A 17,268-nucleotide genomic window follows, 5' to 3' on the forward strand; every position below is an offset into this window, starting at 1 on the left:
CCATGTGCTGGACGCGAGAGGTAAGCACCACGCTTTCGGTCTCTTCTTCTTATGTAGAAATGGCTCCTGCATCTCCGCTGAAAGTCGCCTCCCTGAATGTTAAAGGTCTGGCAGGAAAGAGAAAGCAAGGCCAGCTCTTTCGGCTTTTAACGGAGCACGGCATAGATGTACTGGCTGTGCAGGAGACGAAAGTAGACGGCGAAGAAGAGACCGGGAGCATGGTGCAATGTTTCACGTCCTCGTTTTTTGCTGTAGTCAGCCACGCTGTAGGCACATCGACTGGCTGTGTTCTTTTTCTAAAGAAGTTGCCGGGGCTAGAAGTGCAAGCTCATTTCTCTTGTGTGTCGGGCCGGTGTGTCTTCCTTGACTTTCGATTGAATAACGTCGAGTGGCGGATTATTTGTCTGTACGCGCCTAATGAAGCAGAAGAAAGGGCGCAGTTTTTTTTATAGCATCGAAGAGCGCCTTCGTAGTGACAGATAGCTGATCGTCCTGGGCGATTTTAATTGTGTTCTTAGTGCGCGAGATAAGACAAGCCCTCGACCGTTTAGAGATGCCAGCACACAAGTGTTATCGCGAATGGTCGAGAAATGGAACATGCAAGATGTGGCAGAGTGTCTTGAGGGAACGCGTGCAGTAAAGCTCACACACTTTCAGGGTTCTAGCCATGCACGGCTGGACCGCATTTATGCATCCGTTGATGTCTTACCTGAATGTAATAGTTACGAAGTTGTGCCAGTATCCTTTTCAGACCATTATTTAGTTCAATGTTGTTTTTGGATGGTAAAGAGTGGGAATTATTTTTCGTGGGAAATGTGCAAATTCAATAATAAACTCCTGCAGGACGAACTGTATACCCGCATAGTAAAAGATGAAATTGCAAAAATAGGCCCCGGTAAAAATATTCACATATGGCAACAGTGGGAGCTGTGTAAAGAAACTATAAAAATTAAAGCAATAGAGAGGGCTGCCTGTATACGGTTTCAAGAAAAACAGAAAGAGACAGAGTTAAAGAAGCTGCTCCATAGGCTGCTTCAACAGGAATCTCTAGCGCCGGGGAAATGGCCTGAAGATGTAAGGAAAACAAAGCAAAAACTAGAATTGATGGAAGAAGAACGGTATCGAGGAGCGTTAGTGAGGGCAAGGGCAGAAGACATAGCTGCAGGGGAGACGCCATCAAAACGAGCGCTAGGGTTGGAAAAAGCAAATGCTGAAAGAAACCACATCGACAAAATAGAATGGGGCGGTGTCTTGTCGGCGGACAACGACCACATAAAAGCAGCTTTCAACGAGCATTACCAAGCGCTCTTCGCTTCCCACGTGGTAGACACTATCACGTTTAAAGATAAGTTTCTGGCGGCGATGCCGCGTCTCGGTGATGACGTAAAAGAGAGATTAGAAATGGCTATCACTGAAGCCGAAGTGGAGCATGCAATCGCCAGTTTAAACCCCGGTAAATCGCCGGGACCAGATGGCCTCAGCGCGCGTTTTTACAAAGAATTCAAGCACGAAATTGCCCCTATCCTGAAGGTGATCTTTAACGCAGCCTACACAGTAAATGCACTGCCTCCGTCATATGGGTCATCCCACACGGTGCTCATTCCTAAAACAGATCAAATAGATAAATTGCGACTGGTTACAGCCTACAGACTCATAGCACTTACGAACGTTGAATATAAAATTTTTATGAAGGTTTTGGCTCGGAGGTTGTTGGGCCACACCAGACGTGTGGGATAAAAGGGGGGTCAATAATGTCCAATATTCATAAGATGCGAAGTGTGCTTGAGTGTTGTGATGACTCGAATGGTCGGGTGGCCATTCTCCAGGTCGACCTTGAGAAAGCTTTTGACTGCGTCGATCACGAAATTTTGTTTTCTATTTTGGACCATGCGAATGTTGGGTCAGTTATCCGCAAGGGCGTGGCCCTGGCGTACCGAAACTGCACGACGAGTTTGATCGTAAATAAGAGTTTGGGGGCCCCCATTAGCGTGCAGTGTTTGGTACGACATGGCTGCCCTCTGAGCCCTCTTTTGTTTTGTATATATATTGAGACATTGTGTATTAAAATATTGAACAATGATAACGTAAATGGGTTTAAGTTACAAGCAGCCGAGGTGAAGCTGCTTGCATACGCGGACGATGTTGCAGTTTGTACGGTTGACCATGAGAGTATAACCGAGGCTGTCAAATGTGTCCGTGAGTTCTCTCAGGTTACCGGAAGCGGGGTGAACTGGGCCAAGTGCCTTGGGCTCTGGCATGGACGGTGGCCATCGAAGCCTGAGCACTTTGCAAATGTGTCGTGGGCGAAAGCCCAACCAAGTACTTAGGCGTCGAGCTTGATGGTTACCGCCAAAGCGAGCAATATTGGCAAGAGCAGACGAAAGCGCTACATTAAAAAGCGGAGAAGTGGAAAGGTGCCAACTTATCAATTTTCGCCAGGGCTACTGTATGTAACCTTTTTTTATCAGTAAACTTTAGTTTGTTATGCAAGTTTTGCATTGTTCGCGTGTAAACGTACAGAAGCTCCACAGGATTTTCGCTGTCTTTGTTTGGGCTGCAGAATGGGAACGCTGCAGCAGAACAAATTTATTCCGTCGGGTAAAAGATGGCGGCTTGCGACTTGGACACCTCTTTTTGCGGCAAGTGGTCAACCGGTTCTTGTTTTTTCACGACGTTTCTGACCCTTTCTTGCGCACTGTCTGCCAAGTTAGGCTGCGGCGCCTACTGCCGGAGTTTGTTGTCTCCACCGAAGAAGTTACGCGTGGTATTTTCGGCTATTACAGGGAGGCCGTCGCAAGTGTTAGATTTCTTTCAGTGCGTTTTTCTAATGAATATTTGTCCTGTGTAAAACGGAAAAAGCTGTACCACGATTTATGCGACACTGTTTTGCCACAACCTTTGTATAGAGCCTAATACAGTGCAGGCCCAGGCTCAGACGTCTTAAAGAGGGTAAAGAAAATACAGGTGCCGCCAGGAGCTAAGACCTTTTTCTTTAAATTACACACCGGAACGTTGCGAGTAAAGAAATTTTTCGAGGGAAAGGATTTATTTTTACCTTGGGGTTCGCATTGTTTAATCTGTAAGCAGCCCGAAACAATAGACCATGTTTTTTTACATTGTTGGGAAGGGGTTTATTTTTGGGATGTTTTGCAACGGACTATGAAGAAAGATTTCCCCCTAGATTCGCATGGCATTCGATATTTAAGCATTGATAATGACGACGGGGTTCCATTTGATTTAATTATGCTACTGGGTCTCCACTGTATATGGCGCTCCAGAATGGCAGGCTATCACTGTGACAGGGAAGCGCGCCCTGCCCGAATTCATTTCCGAGAGTCTATGGATTGGTTTGTCGCTATACAAAAAGCGGTTGCGGAACCTCCCGACTGGCTCTCAAGGGTAGAGCCTTTGTTGTCTTTGCGGGAGTTTTAATGTGACGAAGCCAGCCTGACGCTGGCTGAGTATGACTTTCAATGTGTTCATTGTCTTGTACTATTGCTTTTGTGATTTGTATGTTCTTTTTTTCGTGAAGTGTTGTTTTCCAAAGCCAGGAAATAAAGAAAAAAAGAAGTCAGGATGGCCGGTCTTACTTCCGGCCACCGAGCGTGACGGACGTGTGTATCATGGGCTCCCAAGGAGCGGATTCAGCGGCCCAGCCGGGCCGCGGTATCAGGAGTACGATCAAACCGAACGAGGACTACCAGCTGATTTTGCCGCATGTGCCAACAGGTTCGAGTGTTTTGCATACTGTTTTTTTGCATGGCGACGTCCAAGCCAGGCCATACCGTGTTGAAAGCTTTCGTGACGCTCTTGAACGTCTGTCATTGCTGCCGGAAGTGGTTGCCCTCGGGGCATATCAGATGAATCATGTTTGGGCCGTGACATTCTGCAATGAAGAAGGGAAAAACAAAATGCTACAGGCGGAGGCGTTCAACGTCAAGGACCACCGCTGTGTGGTCATTGACCCACGCAACCAGGGCGTCAGGCTGAAGCTGTTCTGGCTGCTACACGGCGTGCAAGACGACGACGTGAAGGCAGCTCTGGCGGCTTTTGGAAAAGTGACCGACATAACTCGGGACAAGTGGAGAGTCAAAGGCTGCGTCGACAAGTCGTCTACTACGCGCTCAGTGACATTGAAGCTGGAGGTGGGCGTCACCATCGAGGACTTACCGCACCAGCTGCGAGTTGGAGAGGACGTCGCACTCGTCCACGTTCCTGGCAGAGCTCCGCTCTGCCTCCGGTGCCGCGGCACCGGACACATACGTCGGGAGTGCCGTGTGCCACGTTGCGGGCTCTGTCGTCGCTTCGGCCACGACGACGCCCAGTGCGTGCGAACATATGCTACCGTAGCTGGTCCTGGTCGTAGGGATACTACAGAGGAGCATATTATGGACGAAGTCGACGCGGTAGAGGCGACCCGTGAGAGTAGGGAAGAAGCAGTACCGAAAAGCATAGCCTCAGAAAAAGCAGTGCTTCCCACGGAACATGAGGCTGCCAACTCAGCAGAACCATCTGTGCCTGACACCAGAACTGAGGCGGAGGCGGGAAAAGTAGATGATGCTACGGTAGGTGCACCTGAGACGGTTTTGGAACCGACCGACGAGAAGGACATTGACACGGAGATGCCCGCGGCGTCAACTTTGCCAGCGAAGAGGACGCACGACGAAGCTGATGACAAGGCGACGAAATACGACGGGACGGACCATGAGGAGCCTCTTCCCAAAGCGCCTCCTGTTCGACGTGCGGCCTACAAGCCCAAGCCGAACGTCCCTCCTGATCGTAGGGCTTCGTCGGCTGTCCCTCCGCCTTAGCGGAGGTGCCTTGCAGGGTCTTCGTGTTGGTAACCCGGTCTTCGATTGGGTTCAGTGCTGACACCGCCGTACTTTGCAAGCTGGAAGGATTTTTGATGAGGTGAGCTGCAAACCGATGTCACTTCGAGAGCTGCGAATCCCAACCATTTAGATGGCTTCTCAACTAACATCTAGCTTGCGTATTGCCACACTGAACGTGAGAGGTCTTTCTGCGCGAAAGAGGCAAAATCAGCTTAAACGTCTCTTGTTCGAAAACGAAATCGATCTGTTGGCTGTTCAAGAGACAAAAATTGAAAGCGAAGAGTTGACAGATGCGATGGCTGAAATTTACCGTGCACAGTTCAGTGTCTGCGTGTGCCATGCAAAAGGAAAGTCGGGAGGGTGTCTGATTTTAAGTCGAAACTGCAAAGTCGCCGTGGAAACTGTATTTTCCTGTGAAAGTGGCCGGATTGTACCATGCGATTTTTACTTTTCTGGTGTAGAGTGGAGAGCTGTGTGTGTATATGCACCTAATAGAATTCCCGAACGAGATGCCTTTTTTCGCCGTGTTCAACCTTTCCTGCTGACAGAAAAGCGTGTGCTATTGCTTGGAGATTTTAACTGTGTGTGTAGACCTGAAGATAGAACAACGAACAAAACCCTGCGGGACACGAGTGCCGAGCTGCTGTTTGAGATGATTAATGAAGCATAATTGGAAGACATTGGCATTATAATGCAAGGTGGAGAACAAGCACAGTACACGCATTTCCAAGGCGTTAGTCATGCAAGGCTGGACAGAATTTGTTTCTTCTGAGGTTGTGCCCTTGTGTTCCCAGTACCAGACTATGCACGTCAGCTTCAGCGATCATTCTTTAGTCGTGGTCACACTTGGGGAGAGGAAAAGGACTGTCAAGTTTAGTTGTAAATTATGGAAATTTAATGACACATTGTTGGAGGATGAGGAGTTTAGCAAGAAACTAAAAGACTCAGTCAAAAGCTTGTTAGAAAAAGAGTCAGACTTTATACAAACATGGGAACAATTTAAATGCGACGTGAAAGTGGCCGCTATAGAAAGAGCATGTGTTTTAAAGCGTAAAGAAAAACAGCAAGAAAAGGAACTTCGTACCGAGCTTGATTTCATGCTCAGCATGGAAGGCGTCAAGCCGGGGTTGTACAGACAAGAAATAAAAGATACCAAGACTAAGCTTGAACTAATACATGAAACGAAATATCGAGGTGCTGTGATAAGGGCGCGCAGCGAAAGATTTTGGCTTGGGGAGACGCCCACAAAAAGGGCGTTCAGCGACGAAAAACAGTATGCAGTTTCGAAAGAGACAAAGGAAATTTGTTATCGCAGTGACGTAACTTCCGAAGCTGAGCTGATTGAAAGGGCGTTTCTGGAATATTACCAAAACTTGTTCAGCCTTAAAACGCCCGATGTTGAACGCTATAAAACTGCATTCCTGTCGCTAATGCCAAGAGTCGAGGATGACCTGGCGCAGGTACTTGAGGAGCCTATAACTGCAGCAGAAATCGATGCTGCAATCCAGCAGCTGAGCTTAAACAAGTCGCCTGGGCCGGACGGCCTCGGTGCCGCACTTTAATAAGCTATGAAAACAGAAATGGCAATAGCATTGCAACGCGTAATAAGCGAGTGTTACGAAAGAAAGTTAACTCCGCCGTCTTTCCGAACCTCCCACGTGGTGTTGATCCCAAATTCGGACGACCCGAGTAGGTTGCAGTCAGTTGAGTGTTACCGCCCAATAAGCTTAACTAACGTAGACTACAAAATTTATATGAAAGTGCTAGCCGGACGACTCCAAACAGTAATTAAAACCCTCGTTGGCCCACACCAGACCTGTGGCATATAAGACAGATCCATTTTTACTAACATACACGTAGCTAGGAGTGTCCTTGAATGCTGTGATGCAACGGAGGGTCGCGTCGCCATGATGCAACTAGACCTGCATAAGGCGTTTGATAAAGTTGTGCATGAAATTTTGTTCGTGCTTTTGGAACATCTGAATGTAGGATGTATCATCACTGATGGCGCGAAAATGGTTTATGATGGCTGTACATCAAGGTTCATAATTAATAACCGCCTAAGTAATAGTATTCCTGTCTTGTCGTCAGTGAGGCAGGATTGCCCTCTTTCTCCACTGCTTTTTGCACTTTACCTGGAGCCCTTTTGTTTAAAGCTGTTAACTACGCAAAACATTCGAGGTTACGCCTTCTGTCACAATGAAGTGAAGGTATTGGCATATGCAGATGATATAGCAGTGTTCTGCAGAGACCAGGAAAGTGTGCAAGAAGTGGTGAGAGAAGCCGTAAATTTTTGTGATGCAAGTGGCTGTGCGATAAGCTGGCAGAAATGTTTTGGTTTTTGGCATGGAAAGTGGCAGGCCACGCCAGAAGTATTCTGTCGAATGAAGTGGGTAGACACGCCAGGAAAGTACCTCGGCGTGCCGCTAACCAACTACACAGAAAGCAAAGAATATTGGGCCCATGAAACCGAACGAGTCAAAGCTCAGACAGGCAAATGGGGCGGTCACAACTTTTCCATGTTTGCAAGAGCTACGGTGTGCAACGTGTTTTTAATAGCGAGGATTTTTTATGTTCTTCAAGCGTTAACTTTGCCAAGGACTTCAGTGCAAAGGTTGCACAGAGTGTTTGCAACGTTTATTTGGTCGTCAACATGGGAACGTACCAGCCGATGCAATCTGTTCCATAAGGTGCGGAACGGGGGACTAGGATTATCAAATTTATTTCTGAGACAGATAGGGACTAGATTCTTTTTCTTGCGTCAAGATAATGATTTTCTGCGTACTGTTATACAAGTGCGATTGTCAGAATCACTGCCTGATTATGTTGTGTCGTCCATATCTGCAGGTCGGAGTGGGTTAAGTGCTTTCTTGCAAGAAGTTGTTGCAGCAGTCCGTATTCTTCGGTCAAAATTTTCCGATGAGTTATCGATGAGTTTCCGATGTTTATCGCAGTGCATATCTTTTGGGGCGCGAACGCGATGTGCTAAAAAGGGTCAAAAGAATGCCGATGAAGCCTTCAGTGCGTTCTTTCTTTTTTCAATTGCGTACTGGAACCCTCCCAGTGAAGCCATGGTTGCAGAGCAAAGGCCTTTTGTACCTTGGTCAGTGGAATGTCTAATTTGCAAAAAAGTGGAAACTATAGAACATATCTTTCTCGATTGTCACGACACTGTCTTTCTTTGGGATGTCTTGAAGCGCACCCTGAAAAAAGAGTTACCCTTGACGCCTTTTGGAATACGCTTCCTACCATGTGCACAACCAGGTGAAGTGCCTTGCGACCTGCTAATGTTGCTCTGCATGCATAGCCTATGGCGCACGCGAATGGATGTCAGGCATGAACATGTTGTTGTGCATCCTGCACATCAGTATTTCATCGAAAGCATCATGTACACACTGGAAGTTTTCGGACAGCGAGCTCCACAACCTGAGTAGTTGCCTGTCCTCGACCAACTAGAATCATTTAACCCATTTTATCATCGTGCACTAGCTAGAAACTGACCAGTGCTTTTATTGTCATGTCATTGTATTTTTGTGTTTCGTTTTTCCGGCCAAGTCGGTAATAAATAAAAAAAAGTCAGGATGGCCGTGCGGTCTAAGGCGCCAGACTCAAGGTGGAATAGCCTTGCCGGTAATATGTGGGCGAAACGAGATTTCTGGTCCACGCAAGTGGGCGTGGGTTCGAATCCCACTTCTGACACTAGTTTTTTTTGTCTTCGGGATGTAATATCGTACCAGATATCTCTAAATAAAAATTAGGGCAGTGTCAGGATGGCCGAGATTCTACTTCCGGCCACCGAGCGTGACGGACGCAGGATCATGAGCTCCGGCGGAGCGGCGATAGCGGCACTTGCTGGTCGCGGAAACAGGCTTGCTGCCGACGCAGATAAGGAATACGAGATAGTTTTGCCTACCCTGCCTACAGGACGTGTTGTTCTTAACACGGTGTTTCTTCACGGCGACGTGCGAGCGAGGCCCTACAGGGTGGAAGATTTTCGGGATGCCCTGGCCAACGCTGGTGCGCTCCCCGACGTCGTGGCGTTGGGGGCGTATCAGATTAACCACGTGTGGGCGGTGACGATGAGCACCTCAGAAGCTGCGAAGAAACTTGCTGCCTGCAAAGAGCTACAAGTGAAAGGGCGCCGGTGCATTATTTTCGACCCTGAAGATCAGCAGGTAAAGCTGCGCCTGCATTGGATGCTGCACGGGGTGGCTGACGACGACATCCGGACTGCTTTCGCGGCGTTCGGCAACGTGACGGAGGTGACGCGGGAGCGTTGGCGTGTCCAAGGCATGAAGGAGAAAGGCTCGACCACCAGGACCGTGCTACTGAAGTTGAAGCCGGGAATTAAGGTGGATGATTTGCCACACCAGGTCCGAGTAGCCGGTGAGCTGGCCCTCGTTGTTGTCCCTGGGCGACCGATGCAGTGCCTGCGTTGCCACGGCACGGGTCACGTTCGCCGCGACTGCAAGGTGCCCAGGTGTTCCCAGTGCAGGCGCTACGGACACGTGGACGCAGACTGCGTCCGTACCCACGCGTCAGCCACCGGGCTCGGAAAGGCGAACGATACTGCGGAACTCATGGACATCACCGAGGCGGAGGAAGCAGGCACTGGTACGGACGAGGCGGGCAAGTCGGCTTCTACGCTTGCGACGTTTGGGACTCCCAGTGACGACAGCAAAGCGGCCGACGAACCAGAGAGCCAACAGCCGACGGGAGGCTCCCTCGGCGTCTCTAACGAGACGTCAGAGAACGGGGCGTGCCCATCAGAGCCCGTGGTCGACGAGGGAAAGGACCTGAACGAGGACCACCACGAGAATACCGGCGCCCGCACAACAAGCGTCACGCCCCCCGTTACCACCCCGGCGGAGCGTCCCCATGACCAGGCCAGCCCCGAAGGGGACAAACTGGTAGCACCCGGCGTCGAGGAGCCCCCTGCAAAGACGACTCAAGCCCGGTGTTCGTCGTTCCGGCTACGCCCAAACTATGCGGCCGACAAACGGTACTCCTCCGCAGACAAGGTACTACTCGAGAAGACTGATGTTCTTGCGCCGGATGATACCGGCGGACAACAGTGGCGTCTAGCTGCGCGCTAGACGTGGAAGGTAAGCACCATGCTGTTGGTTCCTTCCTCTTGCGTAAAAATGGCTCCCGCCTCCGCCTTTAGAGTCGCTACATTGAATGTGAGGGGCCTGGCGGCAAGGAAAAAACAAGGTATTGTATTGGCCGTGCAGGAGACGAAAGTGGACGGCAACGAAGGAACCGACAGCATGGTGCGACGTTTCACGACTAGATTTTATGTTGTCGTCAGTCAAGCAGTGGGAACATTGGCTGGCTGCGTGCTTTTTGTAAAGAAGATGCCGGGGCTAGAGGTGCAGGCTTATTTCTCGTCTGTGTCTGGCCGGTGTATTGCGCTTGATTTTTGTCTGAACGGCACTGAGTGGCGCATTGTTACCGTGTACGCGCTGAATGTGGTTGAGGAAAGGGTTGCCTTTTTCCAAAGCCTCCAAGAGCGCCTTTGCACGGAGAGGCGGCTCACTGTATTAGGCGACTTCAATTGTGTTCTTAATGCGCGCGATAAGTCAAGTCGGGGGGTTTCGAGACAGGAGCACTGAAGGTTGATGCGAATGATCGAGAACGGAAACCTTGAGGATGTGGCTGAACTTATTGAGGGTGCGCGGGCAGTGCAGTTCACTCTTTACCAGGGCTCAAGCCATGCACGGCTGGACCGCATTTACGCATCAGTCGACCTTGCCCCTGATTGCAACCATTATGAAGTTGTGGGAGTCTCCTCAGACCACTGTTTAGTTGAGTGCTGCCTGGGAAGTGTGAACCGAAGCAAGGCATTTTCGTGGGAAATGTGGAAGCTAAACAACACGCTTCTTCACGACGATATCTACTGCAGAGCAGTAAAGGATGAAATAGGGAAAATAAACCCGCGCAAGAACCTGAAGATTTGGCAACAGTGGGAGCTAAGTAACGAATCTTTAAAAATCAAAGCAATAGAAAGGGCGACATGTATCCGTTATAAGGAAAAACAAGACGAAGCTGAGCTAAGGGCGCTGCTTCATACGCTGATAAAGCAGGAATGCAAAGAGCCTGGGAAATGGATAGAAGCTATCAGGAGAACAAAACAAAAGATAGAGCTTATGGAAGAACGGCGTTATCGCGGAGCACTAGTGAAGGCGAGGGCGGAAGACACAGCTGCTGGCGAAGCGCCATCGAAACATGCTCTTGGTCTAGAAAAAGCGCGCGCTGAAAGAAATCTGTTATAGTATTGTAAGTGGGCGAGCTTGGAAGCGCATGCCGAAACAGGTCACCGACGTGCCCTGAGGAGGGCGCGGGAAGGGGCGCCCGTAAAGCGACAGTACACGTTGCTGGCGGGAGCCAAACTGGCTCCTCTCCTTGAAAAGCGAGGGAGCGTTTATTACCCTTTCCCTTCTTCCCCGTGCAGCTGGGTGCCACGGAGACGGCGCCTGCGGTGTACTTCGCGTCCGCTGATTTGGGAAATCGTCACACTCCTCCCTTTGTTATGAAGCCTGCTGCACGGCACTGGTGTCGAGCGGCGCTTGTTTACGCCTCTATAGTCCGTAGTAGATAACAGGCTTCCGGACCCGGGAAGACCGACGAAGCTGGGGGTGGAAAGGGGCCGCACTTGACTGCTGTTGCCGCGCCGAGGCTGTTGTAGACGCTCGGTGCTCAATGAGCAGCGAGGTGGGCACAGCTGTTCCGTGTCCGTTGTCGCTGCCAGTGCAGGAAGAGGCTCCTCGTCGTCGGAGAGAACGCCGGTGGTCCTTCGCGGTCGCACATGGTCCGCGTGTCTGTTCCACAGCGTTCCGTCTTCGAGCTGTATTTGAAGCGACGAAGAACTTGTGTGATGGCGAACCGTTCCGGCAATCCAAGCTGGGCCTGGTCGGAAGTTTCGAACAAATACGGGCTCGCCGGACGAAGGCAAAGAGCTTTTGCGTGCGTTGCTGCAGCAGCGAATCTTTTGCTTCAATTGTTTGAAGTCCACATGCGCCCTAAGGCCGGGGTGCATTCGTTGAATGGGCGTTTGCAGTTGCCTGCCCATAAGGAGCTCAGCGGGAGGGGACCCAGTAAACGCGTGCGGCGTTGTTCTGTAGAAAAGCAGGATCCTGTCGATGTTTGTTTGGAAATCTCCAGGCGCTGCCTTCTTGAGCTTCCCCTTAATTGTCTGCACGACGCGTTCCGCTGCTCCGTTCGATGCCGGGTGGTATGGCGGGATAAGAATACGCCGTATGCCGTTCTTGCTCAAGAAGTCAGCGTACTTCTCGCTGGTGAATGCGGTGCCGTTGTCGGAGACAATGATGTCAGGAATGCCATGTGTGGAAAATATGCTTCGTAGGCATCGAATTGTGGCGTCCGCTGATGGTGCATGAACGGGAACCACCTCTACCCATTTAGAGTAGGCATCGACTAGGACGAAAAAGTAGTGTCCTTGAAATGGACCACCAAAGTCGACATGCAGTCTAGACCATGGTTTCTTCGGAAACGGCCACGGATTAGACTGTGCTTTCCTTCCCATTCTCTGGTGTTCTTGGCCTTTGAATGTGCCTAGTCCCTCTGAAAATACGTCCTTGTAGCAAGTCAGCAGCTCGTCAATGCTCGTAAGTGAGTCAACGGATCGGACGTCATTGAGGTTCAGCTGCAGCGCACTGATCCAGTTTCGTCCGAGAAGAGTTGGATACTGGTCCGGAGCTACAAACAAAGGCAGTGTTGCCTCTCTTCGTCCGAATTGGACTGGAACGGTAACCTTGCCCTTAACGGGTGTCAGTCTTCCGCAATAACTCTTCAGAATAACGTCTGATGGATCTACTGAGAGCTCAGGAAACCGCTGTTGGAATGCGGTCTCCCCCATTACGGAGACACTGGCCCTCGTGTCCAGCTCCATTCTAAGAGGTCTGCCTGCGACTTGTAAAACTGCGACAAACGGAGGAATTGTTTGGTCGCTTTTCATCTGCCACGTCTCGTAGACCTGTGACTGGATTTCAGGAAGATTTCCACTCTCTGCAAGGCTGTGAACTGGCTGCTTTTGTTGCCTCTGCGTATTGTACTTTCTTGACACGTTCTTTTGCTTCGTGTCGGTAGCCCTTGAGCGGCATACTCTGGCCAGATGCCCGATCTTGCTGCATGCGTTGCACCGGGATTTTGCGTGCTGGCATACTGTTGCGTAGTGCGGCTCTCCACAGCGATAACAACTTATCGTCTGTTTCATTTGCGCTCGCATCGCACTGTGAACTGGCTGCGCTTCGGCCATACCCTGGCCTTGCATCAACATGCTTGAGTCTTTTTTCGCCGTCTCGATTGCAACTAGGACCTTGACTGCAGACTCGAACATCAGGTTTGGCTTTTCAAGCATGCGCCGTTGCATTGGCGCGTCATTAATGCCGCAAACGAGTCTGTCTCGCAGCATGTCAGAAAGGAAGGTGCCGTACTCACAGTTTGCTGAAAGCTTTTTCAGTGATGCTACGTAGTCGCTGACAGATTCATCCGGTTGACGAGAGCGGCTGTTGAATCTGAAGCGGCAGACCACCACGGAAGGCTTAGGAATGTAGTGGCCCGACAGCACGGAGAATATCTCGTCGATAGAGACTTGATCTGGAGTCTTAGGCGTCAGCAGGCTCCGTAGTAAGGAGTAGGTGCTGGACCCGCAACATGTCAGGAACACGGACCTTTTCTTCTCCTCTGGAACACTGTTGGCGTCGAAGAAGAGCTTGACTCGCTCCAAGTACTCTGTCCAGGCTCCTCCTTCACCGTGGAATGGCTCCAATGCTCCCTAAGTCGGCATGGTTGCAGATGATGCGATGCCGGAAAACTTTTACCTCGTCGCCAGAATTGTTATAGTATTGTAAGTGGGCGAGCTTGGAAGCGCATGCCGAAACGGGTCACCGACGTGCCCTGAGGAGGGCGCGGGAAGGGGCGCCCGTAAAGCGACAGTACACGTTGCTGGCGGGAGTCAAACTGGCTCCTCTCCTTGAAAAGCGAGGGAGCGTTTATTTCCCTTTCCCTTCTTCCCCGTGCAGCTGGGTGCCACGGAGACGGCGCCTGCGGTGTACTTCGCGCCCGCTGACTTGGGGAATCGTCACAAAATCACATCGATAAAATAGATTGGGGGGGTGTCTTATCGGCAGACACTAACCACATCAAAGAAGTCTTTAATGAATACTACCAGAGGCTTTTTTCATCGACTCCTGTAGACGCAGTAGCCTTTACGCATCAGTTTCTTGGTGCAATGCCAGGGCTTGACGAAGAAAGCAAAAAGAGAATGTAACTAGCAATAACTCACAGCGAGGTAGAGCACGCGATAGATCAGTTAAACCTAGGAAAATCACCAGGACCAGATGGACTCAGTGCGGCAATTTATAAAGGATTTAAGCACGAAATTGCCTCAGTGCTGTGTACAATGTTCAATGAAGCCTATGAAATAAACGTATTGCCTCCGTCTTTTGGGACCTCCCATACAGTGCTCATACCTAAAACGGATGATATAGAGAAATTACAATTGGTTACAGCGTATCGACCGATAGCACTCACTAATGTGAACTACAAAATTTTTATGAAGGTATTTGCGCGAAGACTACAGACAGTGATATCGGATATTGTTGGACCCCACCAGACATGTGGAATCAAAGGGCGCTCAATTTTTTCCAACATTCACAAAGCGCGCAGTGTGCTTCAAAGCTGTGACGACATCGGCGGGCGAGTAGCGATGCTTCAGATTGATCTCGAAAAGGCATTTGATTGTGTTTCCCATGAAATTTTGTTTACCGTTTTAGTCCGTGTGAACGTCGGTTCAGTTATCCGTAAGGGTGTAGCCCTGGCGTATCGAAACTGCACGACAAGACTGATCGTTAACAAGAGTCAAGAGTCTGGGGGGGGGGGGGCATTAGCGTGCAGCGTTCGGTGCGTCAGGGCTGCCCCCTCAGCCCTCTCTTGTTTTGTATTTACATCGAAACGCTGTGCATGAAAATCATAGAAAACAATAGTATTAATGGCTTTAGGTTACAAGTAGCTGAAGTTAAACTGCTGGCCTATGCAGATGACGTTGCAGTATTTACGGTTGATCAGGGGAGCATAAGTGAAGCTGTCGGGTGTGTACGCGCGTTCAGCGAAGTCACAGGTAGCGGGGTTAACTGGTCCAAGTGCCTTGGGCTCTGGCATGGATGGTGGCCATCCCACCCGGACCATTTCGCCAACGTACCATGGGCGCCGACCCCGGCCAAGTATTTGGGCGTTCCGCTCGATGCTTATCGCGATAGCGAGGAGTATTGGAAAGAACAAACTAAAGAAGCACGTGACCGAGCTGGGAAATGGAAAGGCACCAGCCTTTCCATTTTCGCCCGAGCTACAGTTTGCAATCTTTTTTTTATTAGCAAACTCTGGTATGTGATGCAGGTTTCGCATTGCTCGCGTGTGAACGTTCAGAAGCTACACAGGATTTTTGCAGTTTTCATATGGGCGTCCGAATGGGAACGTTGTAGCAGAACGAACCTGTTCCGGCGGGTAAAAGATGGGGGGCTAGGGCTAGGGCACCTCTTTTTAAGGCAGCTGGTGAACCGTTTTTTGTTTTTTTTTCGCGACGTCACAGACCCGTTCTTGCGCACCGTGTGCCAAGTGAAGCTGCGGCGATTGCTGCCGGAGTTTGTGGTATCCACAAAAGAGCTCTCTGGTGGAACTTTTGGTTACTACAAAGAGATTGTAGCAAGCGTTCGGTTTCTTTCGGCACGTTTTTCCACCGATTATTTGTGGAAAAGCAAAAGGAAAAAGTTGTACAATGATCTTTGTGATATTGTTTTCCCAGAGCCCATGTACAGGGCCTTGTACAGTGGAGGCCCGGGAGGGGATGTTTTAAAAAGGGTGAAGAAAATGCAGGTGCCACCAGGAGTAAAGACTTTCTTTTTTAAGTTACATACCGGGACGTTACCAGTTAAAAAGTTTCTAGAGGGAAAGGATTTCTTTTTACCGTGGGGATCGAACTGCTTAATTTGTAAACAGCCTGAAACAATAGACCATGTTTTTTTGCACTGCTGCGAAGGGGTTTATTTTTGGGACGTGTTACAAAGGACCATAAAGAAAGAGCTACCACTTGACGCGCACGGAATTCGCTATTTAAGCACTGATAATGAGGATGGGGCACCTTTTGATCCCATAATGCTCTTGGGCCTCCACTGTATATGGCGCTCCAGAATGGCAGGCTACCATTGTGACAAAGACGCACGACCGGCCCGAATTTATTTTCGAGAAAGCATGGACTGGTTTCTTGCAATCCAAAAAGCAGCTGCGGAGCCTCCCGAGTGGCTCTCAAGACTAGAGCCGTTGTGTATGTTGCGGGAATTTTAATCTGACGAAGCCAGTCTCGTGCTGGCTGACCACGACAGTGTCGTATGTATATAGCATTATGTGTATTTTTGTTGTGCAATGTCATGAGCCAAAGCCAGGCAATAAGGAAAAAAAAAAGTCAGGATGGCCGAGCGGTCTAAGGCGGCAGACTCAAGGTGGAATAGCCTTGCCTGTAATATATGGGCGAAACGAGATTCCTGGTCCACGCAAGTGGACGTGGGTTCGAATCCCCCTTCTGACACTAGTCTTTTTTTGTCTACGGGATGTAATATCGTACCATATATCTCTAAATTAAATAAGACGGCAGTGTCAGGATGGCCGAGCGGTCCAAGGCGCCAGACTCAAGGTGGAATAGCCTTGCCTGTAATATGTGGGCGAAAGGAGATTTCTGGTCCACGCAAGTGGGCGTGGGTTCGAATCCCACTTCTGACACTAGTTTTTTCGTCTATGGGGTGTAATATCATACCAGATATCTCTAAATAAATATGACGGCAGTGTCAGGATGGCCGACAATAAAGAAAGAAAAAGTCAGGATGGCCGAGCGGTCTAAGGCGCCAGACTCAAGGTGGAATAGCATTGCCTGTAATATATGGGCGAAACGAGATTTCTGGTCCACGCAAGTGAGCGTGGGTTCCAGTTCCACTTCTGACAGAAGTTTTTTTTTTCAGTCTTCGGGATGTAATATCGTACCAGATATCTCTAAAATAAACATGTTGGCAGTGTCAGGAGCTCGGAGCGCGCTTCGTTATCGGTCATGTCTGGGCAAGGTTTCGGTGAGCGACGCCCACCAGTGGGCCATCGCTTACTTTTGCTTACGCTTCCTTCGGCAGACGCAATGAAGACAGCGGTGTTCCTTCACTGCGATATTGCCGGGTGCGCTTATCGCATACAGAATTTTCGTGAGCCCTTGGAAAAGGCAGGTGTTCTACCTTGCGTGGCTGGCATTGGAGCCTTTCAAATCTCCCATGTGTGGACGTTGAAGCTGAAAACTGCGGATGGCAAGGAACGATTGCTAACAGGAAAAGCACTAGAAGTAAAGAAACGCTATTGTGAGGTCATTGACCCTAACAAACGT

General features: G+C 49.8%; 1 protein-coding gene and 2 non-coding genes across 3 annotated transcripts; all 3 read left to right on the top strand.

Annotated features, from left to right (window-relative positions):
* Positions 1-8,407: 8,407 nt before the first annotated feature.
* On the top strand, positions 8,408-8,531 carry TRNAL-CAA (transfer RNA leucine (anticodon CAA)). The gene is made up of 2 exons: positions 8,408-8,445; positions 8,486-8,531. It is a non-coding gene; the product is annotated as a tRNA-Leu (tRNA).
* Positions 8,532-8,650: 119 nt separating this feature from the next.
* On the top strand, positions 8,651-9,975 carry LOC149355177 (uncharacterized). The gene has a single exon (XM_089577605.1). It carries the CDS (start codon positions 8,651-8,653, stop codon positions 9,926-9,928), a length of 1,278 nt encoding a protein of 425 aa, XP_089433731.1. The 3' UTR covers positions 9,929-9,975.
* A 6,526-nt stretch (positions 9,976-16,501) lies between these two features.
* On the top strand, positions 16,502-16,625 carry TRNAL-CAA (transfer RNA leucine (anticodon CAA)). Its single transcript has 2 exons — positions 16,502-16,539; positions 16,580-16,625. It is a non-coding gene; the product is annotated as a tRNA-Leu (tRNA).
* Positions 16,626-17,268: the final 643 nt, after the last annotated feature.

This window comes from Amblyomma mixtum, chromosome 3 (assembly GCF_055824585.1).
Source record: "Amblyomma mixtum isolate Tamu chromosome 3, ASM5582458v1, whole genome shotgun sequence".
Classification (NCBI taxonomy): Eukaryota; Metazoa; Arthropoda; class Arachnida; order Ixodida; family Ixodidae; genus Amblyomma; species Amblyomma mixtum.